We start from the raw sequence: 13,933 nt of genomic DNA, 5'->3' as shown, positions 1-13,933 counted from the left end.
CTCTGAATGTTTTTTCCCACCTAACTCACCTAAATTACAACCCTAATGCCTATTAACTTCCCCAATTTTCACATTTTTAACAAAAGGCTTAAAAAAACATTATACAAGACACTAGGTTGAAAACAGGCTTTACAAATTGGGGGGGGGGAATTAGGGAGGTAGGGAGGGAAGGGATAGTAGGGGGAAAACAAAGGAGGGGGTAACAGCTTGGCAGGAAATGTACTCATGTAACTGTAACCCCTCTGTACAGTATCTTTACAATTAAAAAAATTATAGCACAGGCTAGCCTGTACACTCAATCCTTCTGCCACTGCCACCCAAGTGCTGGGATTGCAGGTATGTTCCACTGTGCCTGGCTTTAAAAAACGCTTTTAACAGGGCTGGGAAGGTGGCTCAGTGGTGGAGTGCTTGCCTTGCACGCATGAGGCCCTGGGTTCGATTCCTCAACACCACATAAGCAGAAAAAAACAGAAGTGGCGCTGCGGCTCAACTGGTAGAGCGCTAGCCTTGAGCTGAGGGACAATGCCCATGCCCCACGACCAGCAAAAAAAAAGCTTTTAACTATCTATTCGCATTACTTTTTAGCTATACTTCTGCCTCCACGTTAGCTTAACAAGAAAACCTACTTTCCAGCAAATTCACTATGCAACATCTGATCCATTACACAATCACTTAACTACACAGAGTGCTAGCATGCCTTCTTTTGTCAGTCTAACCAATATACATTAATTTTAAGACCTACCTCCTCCCTAAATCCTTCCTGGGGTAAAAACTGCTTTTTCAGCTTTAGTTCTACAAATTTTATACATCTTAAGTTTTATGCAGTGGTTCTCTTAGATGCTGAGCTCTACCAATACAGGGGATATTTATTCAATTTTGTATATTTTTTCTTTTTGTCAGTTGTAGGGCTTGAACTCTAGGGTTGTGCACTGTCCTTGAGCTCTTCAGCTCAAGGCTAGGGCTCTACCACTTGAGCCACAATGCCACTTCCAGTTTTCTAGTGGTTTATTGGAGATAAGAGTCCCATGGACTTTCCTTCCCAGGCTGGCTTTGAATTGTGATCCTCAGATCTCAGCCTCCTGAGTGGCTAGGATTACCGGCACCCGGCTCATACCTCTGCTTCTTTCACAGTTATGATTATAGATGCATACCTCCTCACCCAGCTTGTTGGTTTAGATAGAGTGCCTCACTAACTTTATTTTTTGCATAGGCTGGCCTTCTAATCTCTACAAGTAGCTGAGACTGCCAGGAGCCAGTAGTTCACGCCTATAATCCTAGTTACTCAGGAGGCTGAGATCTGAGGATCATGGTTCAAATCCAGCTGGGGCATACAAGTTCCTGAGACTCTTCTCCAATTAACCACCAGAAAACTAGAAGTGGTGCTGTGGCTCAAATGGTAGAGCACTTACTTGCCCTGAGCTGAAGAGCTCAGGTACAGCACCCAGGCCCACAGTTCAAGCCCCACCACCAAAAAACCAAAAAGGTAGCTGAGATTGCAGGTGTACCCCACCACACTGGCTCAAGAATGTGAGTCAAGCACAATTAAAACCATACCAACGATTATATGAAATGAGAATAAAAGAGCATAGACCACAAATCTTACCCGTTTGAGATGAATTGTTTTCAGTGTCACAGCACACTCAGATAGAGCCTGTGAAAAACAAGAAATTTAACACAATTTTTGGTTACTAATCCAACTTTTTGTTTGGCCATTGCAGGAAAAATATGTACTCCTAAGTAAATATTTCCTTAGAAACAAAGAAGGAACACAGGACAGGATGGTGGATAATACACAGGGGAATAAGTGAGTTGGATACGAAGAGAGAAAAAAATGCGCATTTTAATGTAATAAATTATAATTACCAAACTCAGCTCTTACTAGTTTGTGGAGAATTGAGAAATAGAGTTGAGAACTAAGAAAAGGAGAACTATCAGACAAATTAGCAAGGTAAGATTGTGGGAAACTATCACATGAAGGTCACTTGATGCTCTTAATAGGAGGGAAAAGTGTAGGTAAAGTAGTAGGAGAGGCTGGGGCTGCAGGCCATGATACTAGCATATGCAAGGTCGCTGATTTGATCCCCAGCATTGCAAGTCAATAAAATACAACCTCTGGCATTAAAGAAGGAATTAATAAATATAATCTACAAAAGGCAAATAAAGATAGTAGGAGTTTACCAGTACTGTTTGTGCATCTGCCAGGTCAAAAGTTTGTTTTAAAGGTGCCAGGAAACAAGCAGGGACAATGTGCTTATAAACAAAATCTGCAAATCCCACTGGTCCATCTTTACCTCCTGTCAAGAGAATTCAAATTTTCATGATGCATAAAAGAATGTCAATCTAATACAAGAGAAAAATCCAAGTCCCAGTTCCCACTAATGTTTGGATTAAATCTTACAAAACAGGTCAGGGAATGAAGGTTTAAAAAAAAAAAATACACCACATTATCAGGTGTGTGTGGGTTGTAGCTCAGTGGCAGAATGCTTGACCAACGTGTTTGATTCCCAGCATCCAAAGGAAAAAAATTACCCCAGAGTTCCACCAGCTTTGAGAGAATGATAAAACATGTTTTCTGTGCAATTGGATCCGGATAGTCAACTGCTCCTTGAATAATGGTAAACAGCACTTGTTCTACATTTTCTGCGCCTGAAGAGAAAAAAACTAGTGTAATTGCAAAACAAACACACACACACAAAATATAAAAAGGCAAGCTGAAACTCTCATTTCATATACAGTAACAAGTCCAAAGGTATTTATAGATTAAAAAAAAAAACCTTGATCTTTATTAACTGACATCTAAATTTTAAGCACAAGCCAATATTCCCTTGATATCATGTCCTGTGTATTTCTTTTTTTTTTTAATTTTTGGTCGGTTGTGGGGCTTGAACTCTGGGCTTGGGCACTGTCCCTGGACTCTTCAGCTCAAAGCAAGGGCTCTACCGCTTGAGCCACAGCGCCACTTGCGGTTTTCTGGTGGTTTATTAGAGATAGGAGTCTCATGGACTTTCCTGCCTGGGTTGGTTCTGAACCATGATCGTCAGATCTCAGCCTCCTGAGCAGAGCAGCTAGGATTATAGTCGTGAGCCACTGGTGCCCAGCCCTATGCATTTCTTATGTAACAGAATTTTCTACCTTGACCTATACAATTTTGCCTATTTTTCTTATTTAATATACTTATTTTTTTTAATGCAGGTCCTAGGGCTTAAACTCAGGGTCTGGGTGATATCCCTGAGCATTTTCGTTCAAGGCTTGTGCTCTATCATTTGAACCACAGCTCTACCTCTGGCTTTTTTGTTGGTTAATTGGTGAAGAGTATCATGGACTTTCCTGCCTGGGTTGGCTTCAAATCACAATCCTCAGATCTCATCCTCCTAATTAAGATTTATACATGAGCCACTGGCAATATGGCTCTTGTCTGTGTTTGAGATGGCAATTTGGCCACTAGAGTATTATTAAAGAAACAATAGTATTATATATAAATATATATAACAGAGTATTACTAAAGAGAAACTGAACACAAATTAATTTTTTTTTGTTGGTCATGGGGCTTGAACTCTGGGCCTAGGTGCTGTCCCTTAGCTCTTCAGCTCAAGGCTGGCACTCTACCACTTGAGCTACAGTGCCACTTCCGGTTTTCTGGCGTTTTATTGGAGGTAAGTCTCATGGACTTTCCTGTCCAAGGTGGCTTTGAGCTGCGATCCTCAGATTTCAGCCTCCTGAGTAGCTAGGATTATAGGCATAAGCCACCGGCGCCTGGCACAAAAATTAATTTAAGGTACTTCTCATGAAAAAATTTGATTTCTATGCTAAAAATAACGAACTATTCTTAGAGGCCAACATAAAACTATTTCAAAGTTTCATGTTGGGCTGGGATGTGGCTTAGTAGCAGAGTGCTTGCCTGGCATGCATGAAGCCCTAGGTTTGATTCCTAAGTACCAGATATGCAGAAAAAGCTGGAAGTGGTGCTGTGGTTCAAGTAGAGTGCTAGCCTTGAGCAAAAGAAGCTCAGGGCCCAAAACCCTGAGTTCAAGTCCTAGGACTGGCTAAAAATATTAAAATGTCAAATCTACCTCCATTCACCCATTCATGTGCATGTTACTACTGTGGCAAGAACTTAAGCAGACAAAATAGACCAGGCAGGCATTCCCACCTTGATTTGCTATAACCTCACTCATTCCACTGCCAGTGACTGTTTGCAGGAAGGCAAAGTAACTCCTCCGCAACATTTGCTTCTCTAAAGCTGCTGACTGGTCATTCTCTTCTGCTGGTCGGCGTAGCACTTCAAATATTGCATGAAGTAGAGGCATAAACATCTGTTGTAAAAATGGGGATACCTGTATCTGAAAATAAGAAACAACTATTACTACATTTCATCTTTATACAATTCAACTAGTAAATTCAATTTACAGACAAATTCTACAGAGGTGGAATATGTAGGTGTAACTCCCCTGAACAAATAAAGTACTGTTTATCAAAACACCAGGAAGTTGAAAGACACAAAGGGTGAGCAAATGTACATTATGTAAAAAATGAACTTTGTAACTTGAGGGTAGGGACAGGAAGGTAGAAACTTAATTGGGGGCTGCGGGGAGGGACAGGTTACATTATCCAAGAAGCATTGTGCACTTAACATGACTTAGGGAATGGTAACCCCCTTGCACAATTACTTAATAACAACATTTATAATACAAAAATATTTTTTAAGTGACATGCTATATAACATATAGTGAGACATCCAGATCAGTAAGTTCTACCTACAGCTTAAGATTCAGGTTAAAATTATAGGTGCTCATGGACTATTTTCAAATTTAAGTTCCTAAGAAATGAATTCAATTACTAAGTTATAGCTCTGAACAAATATGTTAACCTCTCTGTATGTTTTCTCATATAGGTAAAATTTTACCTCCAGTGCTTGTTATGAAGATCAAATTATAGTGTGCAAAAGAAGTTCAGAATAAATGTTAAATAAAGAATATTTACTCCTTTTACTCCTGCCCTCCCATTTTCCCCTCATCCCCCCTCTCCTGCCAGTTCCTGGGCCTGAACTCAAAGCCTCATGCTCACTCGGCCTGATTGTTTGCTCATAGCTGGTATTCTACCAATTAAGCCACAACTCCAGACCTCTTTTTTGCTGGTTAATTGGGTCTCAAGGACTTTTGGGCCTGATGTAGCTTCAAACTGTAATCCCTCAATCTCGGCCTGAGTATCTAGGATTATAGATGTGAACCACTGGCACCCAGCAATGTTAGCCTTTTTTTTTTAATTGGTCTTGGCCTCTGGGCCTGGGTGCTGTCCCTTAGCTCTTCAGTTCAAGGCGAGCACTCTACTACTTGAGCCACAGCGCACTTCTGGTTTTCTGAGTGGTTTATTGGAGGTAAGAGTCTCACTTTCATGCCTTGGCTGGCTTTGAAAGGGGATCCTAAGATCTTAGCCTCCTGAGTGGCTAGGATTATATGTGTGAGCTACCAGCGCCCAACTGTTAGCCATTTTTATTAGTAAATTTGTACCTGGATTTAATTTCTCTGTACATAAAACTGACTTTAATACATTGAGTTGCTTTTCACTCCTACTTGTACTTCCTCCTATCACTAGGGATGTCAGGTACACACCACCATGCCCAGCTATTGGTTGAGATGGGAGTGTTGTGAACTTTTTGCCTTGAACCATTATCCTCCAACCCCCACGTCTCAAAGTAGCTAGGATTACAGGCTTGAGCTACCATGAGTAACTTCAATAATGTTTAAATTTGCTTTTCTTAGTGTTTCTGCTATAGTGAGTAGATAGTGAGGTTTTATCAAAACATCTAGTAAGCCTGACCTATGTATCAGACAATGTGCTAGATATTGGGGGTGACAAATTCACATGATCAATGTCCTTAAATAACTCTTTTATAAAAAGAAACCCAAAACATGCCTATAGATAAATACAATCAGGTTTTCAGTCAGAGAGGAGCGTTAAGAAGAGTCTCTGGTTTGTGATACCTTAAATTTGGCCGTAATTTGGTTGATAAGAGGAATGAATTCCTGGAGGTCTTTTGCTTCACAATCTTTGAGCATGTGTTCTGAGGCAGATGGGATAAATGGAAGAACTTCTTCTTCTAGGCAAATAATCATTCGATGAAGGAAAGTTCGAACTCCACTTCTGAGAATGTCCTTTTGTAAGGGACAACTGAGGGCTGGCAAGAATGTCTGTAAACAGTCCAGATAAACTTCCGAACAGCCACATTGCTTCACAGTCTGCTTGTTGCTGAATGCTTTGCTGGTTCGACTACATTAACCAAAACCCACACAACCAGATTTAGTTTTACTCTATAAGTTTATAGATTTTTCAAAAGCAGCAAATTACTGAAATAACTAAGAAACAAACTCCTTATTTTCCAGGTATTTTCCTTACATCTTCAGCTAATATGGTTATATATAAACTATTGCTTCCCGATATTATTTCCACAACAAAATGCTCAACGCAAATTAAATCAATGAGATGTAATCTCATATTTGTGCTTAAATGCTTTACTAAAATTTTGAACAAAGTATACAGAAAAGTGATGACCTTTTGTTTGAACTAGACAAAAAAAGACTCATTTAAACATAGAAAACAGTTTTCAGAATCAAGTTATTTATATAACCTGCCTAAGATCTAGATCTTGCTCTAAAGTATTCCATAGAAAATTTTTTTCTATATAACTTCTAAGTAACTATCACTATAACTTTCCCTTTCATCTATTAATAAAAAGTATATGATGGGCTGGAGGAGTGGCTCAAGTGGTAGAACACCTGCTTACAAAATAAAAAGTATAAGCACAGATAAAGCTGACTGCTTGGGTGGTCAGCAGAAACAATGCAGCAGCTCAAGAGAAGTTTCAGAACCTTCTCCTTAAGGTACCAAGACTACCCTGAGGGCTAGTGTTGAATAAATTAGTCTCAAGCAGATCAAGCATAAAGCCCTGAGTACAAAACCTAGTAACACATACAAAAAAAAGACTACCCAGGTCCCCTCATGTATCATTGGCATATGAACATTTCAGGTAACATCCTTAAATACACAATTGATTTATACTAAAGAAGACAGAGTAGTTTTAGACAAGACATCAAGGGGAAAAAAACGGAGAGTAATTTGTGATTTATTCCTTATCTAAATTTAATTCATGGATTAATAAGAGAAAAGTTTAGGCCATTTTCTGAACAATTTAGCTTTGAAAAAAAGTTATGTATCTGTCCTTAAAAAAAGTCTAAGTTCTGCTTGTAAACACATTTTACAATCTTAATTGAAAGTATGCTCACCTGGCAAATCCAACAGCATGGTTGAGGCAGTCGGCTAGAGATGCCTGCCTTTCTTCATCTTGTGCCATCATCAATTTCTCTAACAGAATTTTAAACTTCTCCATTAGTGGAGTCAACAGATTCCTCATTAATGCTTGCTTCCTTTCTGCAGGGTATTCACTATTAACAATCAGCACTCCAGCTGTCTCATAAATGAATAGCTGATCATCACTGCTCAGCAAGGACTGGTAGCCATTTTCCTAGAATGAAACATCACCTTACTATTTATTTATTTTCAGTTTCTTTCATTTAATCAGAATAAGCAGAATAGGGAAAGGAGATACATTTTACATACCAACCCATAGATTACAAAAACTTGTTTTTTCCCTAAACCATATAGTACAAACTTATAATGAAAGGTCAAAAAGAGTGTGGGCTTACTTAGCATATAGAAAGACTTTGCTTCTAGGCTGGAAAGGTGGCTCAGTGGTAGGGTGCTTGCCTTGCATGCATGAAGCCATGAGTTTGATTCCTCAGCACCACATAAGCAGAAAAAGCCAGAAGTGGTATTGTGGCTCAAGGGTAGGGTGCTTAGCTTTGAGCTGAATAGCTTAGGGATAGCACCCAGGCCCAGAAACAAACATTCCCTATACTGGTCAATTTTTGTTAACAGGTTTTGTTAATTTTTACATGTATGCTTTCAAAGAGGCATGAGAAGGGAAGTAAAAAAGTTCATGAAGACTCTCTTGTTCAAAGACTAACAAATTACATAAAAACCTACTTTGAAAACAGGTATAAATTATGTAGTAGTTTTATTATCAAAGAAATACTCATCCATTGAAAGCATAATGTCTTGAAGAACTGGGCACCAGTGGCTCACAGTTCAAAGCCAGCTAGGTAGTAGTTGTTAAACTCCATCTCTAAACTAGCCAGTAAAAGCAGGGCTAAAGACATGGCTCACATGGCAGAACACCATTCTAGCAAGCTCTAAGCCCTGAATTCAAACCCTAGTATTAAAGGCCAAGGATTTATTATATACATGCTAGGACTTACCTGTGTTCTAAGAGAACACAAACATAAAATAGCTAGGACTGCATACTCATAGTCCTACTAAGTAGTCATTATTCAAGAAACAAAATTTGAATTGGCTTTTAATATAGCAAAAGTAGAGTCCAGGTAGAGAAAGAAACACAATCCTTGATTATGTGTACCATATGAAAAATGGGCTATTTCCAGTATTTGTAACATAATACAACTTTCTAAAAGCCTAAGTTTCACAGATCAGTTAAATGTGAACTACCAAGGCATTAACTGGCACCCACAGTAATGACTGCCTTTAAAACAACTGATCAGGGGCTGGGAAGGTGGCTCAGTGGTAGAGCGCTTGCCTTGCATTCGTGAAGCCCTGGGTTCGATTCCTCAGCACCACATAAGCATAAAGAAAAAAGCTGGAAGTGGTGCTGTGGCTCAAGTGGTAGAGTGCTAGCCTTGAGCTGAAGAGCTGAGGGACAGTTCCTAGGCCTAGAGTTCAGGCCCCACGACTGGACCCAAAAACAAAAACAACTGATCAATCAAGGTGTCAGTGGCTCACACCTGTAATCCTAGCTACTTAGGACGCTGAGATCTGAGGATGACCGTTCAAAGCCAGCCTGGGCAGGAAAGACTGTGAGACTCTCTTATGTCCAATAAACTACTCAGAAAAAGTCAAAGTGGCACTGTGGCTCAAGTAGTAAGCTCAGAAAGGCTCAGGGACAGAGCCTAGGCCCTGAGTTCAAGCCCCAAGACTGGCAGGAAAAAAAAAAAAAGAAAAAAAAAAGAATCAAGGTTTTACTTTACACAGAAGTATGTACAAAGCTGGGCACCAGTGGCTCACGCCTATAATCCTAGTTACTCAGGAGGCTGAGATCTGAGGATCGTGGTGCAAAGCCAGCCCGGGCAGGAAAGCCCCCAAGAGACTCTTATCTCCAATAAAACACCAGAAAACGAGAAGTGGTGCTGTGGCTCAAGTGGTAGAGCGCTAGCCTTGAGCTGAAGAACTGAGGGACAGTGCCCAGGCTGAGTTCAAGCCCCATGACCGATCCCCCCCCCCCCAAATAAAAGTGTACAAGTCAAAATATACTTACAAAATATCTCAAATTAAATTTAATAAAATGAACACCACTGGGATTTAAATATCTTACCCTAAGCCTGAATACATACATGAAAAAACTTTAGTGTAGCAGAGTAACTAATACTATTATAGTTCTAGACAAGAGAATTTAAATGCTGAGGTTTTCTTCTTCTTTATAAACAAACTACTTTACAAACACTTAGCAGCACAGAGGAATCAGACCACACTCTACATTACCCAATTTATAAGTCATCTCTTGATTTCTTTCCAACACAATGTTTTATAATACCAGAACAACAAAAACTTTGTATACAAACTTCTCTCTACCCCCAGTTGGAAAAGGAAGAAAGCTCACAAAGGCAAAGGCTAATGGCATATATGACCGCAATGCTAATTAGGGAAGATACCTAAGAATTATACTTACAGGTGGAGAAAGAGCTAATAAATCTTGTATTCTATTCAAAATATCTTCAATGAAAGGATTCATTTGTTTACTAAATAAAGGTGAAAGGGAAAAAAAATCACAAGTCAATAATAATGCTCAAAAATTGCTAAAATACCAAATTCCTGTTAAAACTAAAGTATGAATTCAATTCTAGGATAGCCACATCTGATTAAGATTAGTGTTAGCAATTTAAAAAAATTCCATCTATCTGCTCTACAATCTTATAATTAAGTACTTTTCATACTAGAAACTGGTATTAGTAAAGAATACTACAAAACAGATTAAGTGACAAAGCATGTACCAAACAAATAATATGAAAAACCACCAGTTACTGCTAAACAAAGCGCCTGCCTATGGAGCAGACAAAGAAGTCATAACAGGGCTGGGAAGTTGGCTCAGTGGTAGAATGCTTGCCTCCCAACCATGAGACCCTGGGTTCGATTCCTCAGCACCATATAACAGAGAAAAAAAGCCAGAATTGGCGCTGTGCCTCAATTAGTAGGGTGCTAGCCTGAGCTGAAGAGCTGAGGGACAGTGCCCAGGCCCAGAGTTCAGCCCCCACAACCGACAAAAAAACAAACAAACTCATAACAAATAACAAACACATCTTACTATAGAAAGCACATCTTAGAACAGAAAGAACCAAACTGCTCCCAGGCTTTAGAAATTTTATATATCTATTTTATAGTTCTAGAAAAAAAGAACTCTACAAAATAGCTGCAGTTTTATACTTACTTGAGAGATTTGACAAATCTAGAAAACAGGTAAGCAGTTCTGCTTCGTACTTTAGCACTAGAATGTCGCAGGCCCCTGTGATCTAAGAAAGCCATCTAAAGGAACAAACACAGTTTTACTATTTCTACTCTTACTCAAGGTTTTTATTATCTTGCTATATTTTTGTTAAGATCCAATTTTACTCAATAACAGAGAGCAAGAATGGACAATCATTTTATACTACACACAAATAGGCTCTTGAGAACTTGTTTTGAATAATAAATTTCTGACTCTGAGAAAAGTCAGAGGACAGAAAAATACTATCGGAAATATACACAAAGTGAAAATGCTTATACTTACTAGCACATATGGAATGTGTTGAGGTTCAACTGTGAAAAACTTTTCATATCTAACCACTGTTTCAAAGAACTCCAATGTCACAGATGTATGCTGATAGGAACTGACACCTGATGTTACCAACTGGAATGGAAAAAAAATAAGCCTATTCTTATTTGTTACAATATCAAAAGCCCCAGTATAAACATAAACCAAGCTCTAGCAATTAAGGAACTCCCCTAAGCTTATAGTGTAAGCAAAATTATGTTCAAAATAATCTTCAGTATACTTACAGTTCGCATCATATCCTGCAAAGCACTAGCTTTTGAAACATCACCTGAGAAGTGAGCACCATGAGATACTGGAAGAGCTTCTGCCAACATATACAGCAATCTTATTGCTACTTCAACTTCCATAAACCGTGTAGTCTGCCAGTTCCTACCAAGGTGAAACAAGTCAGGAAGATTATAAACATAATTGTTTTATACAACTAGTAATGCATGAGAGTAACACACCATCAAAACCCTCTTTAGCCAGGTGCCAGTTGCTCATGCTTGTAATCCTAGCTATTCAGGAAGCTGAAATCTGAGGATCTCAAATCAAAGCCAGCCTAGGTAGGAAAGTCCGTGAGAATCTTTTTTTTTTTTTTTGGGGGGGGGGAGGGGTCTGGTAGTGGGGCCTGAACTCTGGGCCTGGGTGCTGTCCCTCAGCTCTTCAGCTGGCACTCTACCACTTGAGCCACAGTGCCACTTCCGGCTTTTTTCTTTATGCTTATGTGGTGCTGAGGAACCCAGGGCCTCAGGCATGCAAGGCAAGCGCTCTACCACTGAGTCACCTTCCCAGCCTGTCCGTGAGAATCTTATCTCTAACACTAGAAAACAGGAAGTGGCGCTGTAGCTCATGGTGTAGTGCTCGCCTTGAGCTGAAGAGCGCAGGGACAGTGCCCAAGTCCAGAGTTCAAGCCCTACCACCAACCAAAAAAACAACCTCTTTAATGATTAAAAGGCTATACTATATATTAATTTCACCAAGTCATATTAATTTATATCATAAAAGGAGAAAGACCAAAATAAATTACTGAAATAAAGGTAGTAGTTCCAGAGGTATATGTAAATAATGGATTAATAAGTCAGATAAGGCACTTATTTTAAATCATCATCAGGGATCAAAGGAAAACGTGGGTGCGTTACAAAAACAATAAAACTTACTGCAGTGTAGAACTAAAAACTCTGCGAACAGAAGCCAACAGTAACTCTGGTGACACTTGAGCAAGTCTGTCCAACAATAACTTCAGTTGTTTTCTATATTCTACGAACATGGCTTCATCTTCACCCTAAATAACAAGATAAAGTCATCCTTTAAAAAAATTTAAGACCTATGCCAGGAGTAGTGGCTCATGCCCGTAATCCTAGCTACTCAGGAGGCTAAGAGCTGAAGATCGTGGATCAAAGTCACCTGAGCAAGAAAGTCTGTGAGACCCTTATCTCCAATAAACCACTCAGAAAACCAGAAGTGGTGCCTTGGCTCAAGTGGTAGAGCCCTAGCCTTGAGCTGAAGAGCTGTGGGACAGCACCCAGGCCCAGAGTTCAAGCCCTAAAACTGACCCAAAAAATAATGATAATAAGGCCTAGAGTAGTGGAACTGGGAAAGCTAAAGCTACCTTCAGTAGTGAAAAGTCAGCCTTGACCTTACCTAAAAATACCAAAATAAAGAAATTTAACCTTTCTTGTTTTGTAAATTTAAGATCTTACAATAGTTCTGTAGTTTTCTGAACTTCTAAATCTTCAATTACTGATCTCTATTTAGATATGAAAATCTCTATGCTTAGTACCTTGTCTTCCTTTTGCAAGTACTCCTTCACACAGCCCCAGAACTCAAAGCCACAGCAGGAAGTAGTGGTTACGGTTGACACTGTGGAGCCAGAATGAGTTTACCTTGGGCTTTGAGACTTCTACCATCTTTTTTATTTGCCTTTCACCTCAAAATGTGGCAATAGTATTGTATGAAGTATTAGATATGAAGTATTAGAACCCCAGTACATCCTAAGTTCACTGTGTTCATCTTCATCACCATTATCCTTTTACAGACCAAAGGTTCTAAATTCTTGAAGTGAGAAACAATATACTTTAGGATACATTGAAACAGCAAGTGCCATGACTGAAATCCCAGGAAGCACCCAATAGCCCTTTTGCCTGATGAGAAGCTGACCTCATAACTCTGGAAGACTTTTAACTAAAACAAATCCAGTGAGTTAAGCCAATTTTCTACCATCCCCTACAGACTGAAGATTTGAGGCCAAATGATGGAGCCTCAAGTCATCAATCCTATTAAATATGAAGTTAAAATAATTATGGATAATATAGTCACTATTTTACTAAGTTCAATGCTATAAAGTAGTTTTGTCTTTGTAGTCCTGGAGATTGAACTTGTCTCTTTGTGAGCCTTACCACGGTAGACAAGCATTCTACTACTAAGCTATACTCCTAGCCTTACAAAATTTGGTATGTATGTATGTATGCTATGAAGTGTTTTTTGAAAGGGTTGTCAAGCTGGGTTCTATAATCCTATCTACTCAGTAGGCCTAGACCTTGAGGATCTCAGTTCAAAGTCAGCCTCAACAGAGAAGATCTTGAGACCATATTTATTAACCAGCAAAATGACAGACTAAAGGCCAAGCCCAAACGGTAGAGTGCGAACCATGAACAAGAAAGTTAAGATTAAAAAAAGCACTGTATTCAAGCCCTGGTTCCAGCACCAAACCAAACCAAACAAAAAAATCAGAAGTCAAAGATTAAGGGGCGTCTATAATTTTAATCAAAACAGACATCAACATAAACCAGACTATATTAACTAATTTTTTTCAAATGCTATTTTTTTAAAGAGTTCCAAATGACAAAAATGTGAAACACTGCTTTGATATAAAGAAACGATGAAAATGAATTTCTGAAGCAAAAATTCTTACCTCATTTTCAAAGTTATATTCTTCATCATAAGTCAATTTTTTCATAACGGCCAACATGATTGCCTAAAATTAAGAATAAAATAGCTTTTGTTAACCAGTTTCCTTTC

General features: G+C 39.0%; 1 protein-coding gene across 3 annotated transcripts in view; it reads right to left on the bottom strand.

Moving 5' to 3' along the window:
• Xpot (exportin for tRNA) overlaps nucleotides 1-13,933 on the bottom strand; it is a 121,154-nt gene that overhangs the window by 10,799 nt on the left and 96,422 nt on the right. For all 3 annotated transcript variants that reach the window (XM_069987941.1, XM_069987924.1, XM_069987932.1), the window contains 12 exons: nucleotides 13,827-13,889; nucleotides 12,073-12,197; nucleotides 11,158-11,302; nucleotides 10,889-11,008; nucleotides 10,550-10,644; nucleotides 9,794-9,863; nucleotides 7,281-7,519; nucleotides 5,982-6,267; nucleotides 4,151-4,340; nucleotides 2,530-2,646; nucleotides 2,179-2,294; nucleotides 1,604-1,651 (listed from right to left, as the gene is read on the bottom strand). In XM_069987941.1, coding sequence (XP_069844042.1) covers nucleotides 1,604-1,651; nucleotides 2,179-2,294; nucleotides 2,530-2,646; nucleotides 4,151-4,340; nucleotides 5,982-6,267; nucleotides 7,281-7,519; nucleotides 9,794-9,863; nucleotides 10,550-10,644; nucleotides 10,889-11,008; nucleotides 11,158-11,302; nucleotides 12,073-12,197; nucleotides 13,827-13,889 — 1,614 coding nt within the window. The remainder of the gene's footprint in view (nucleotides 1-1,603; nucleotides 1,652-2,178; nucleotides 2,295-2,529; nucleotides 2,647-4,150; nucleotides 4,341-5,981; nucleotides 6,268-7,280; nucleotides 7,520-9,793; nucleotides 9,864-10,549; nucleotides 10,645-10,888; nucleotides 11,009-11,157; nucleotides 11,303-12,072; nucleotides 12,198-13,826; nucleotides 13,890-13,933) is intronic.

The sequence above is a fragment of the Dipodomys merriami genome, unplaced genomic scaffold (assembly GCF_024711535.1).
Source record: "Dipodomys merriami isolate MVZ:Mamm:240054 unplaced genomic scaffold, mDipMer1.0.p SCAF_10, whole genome shotgun sequence".
NCBI lineage: Eukaryota > Metazoa > Chordata > Mammalia > Rodentia > Heteromyidae > Dipodomys > Dipodomys merriami.
This window is presented reverse-complemented; position numbering and strand designations above follow the sequence as displayed.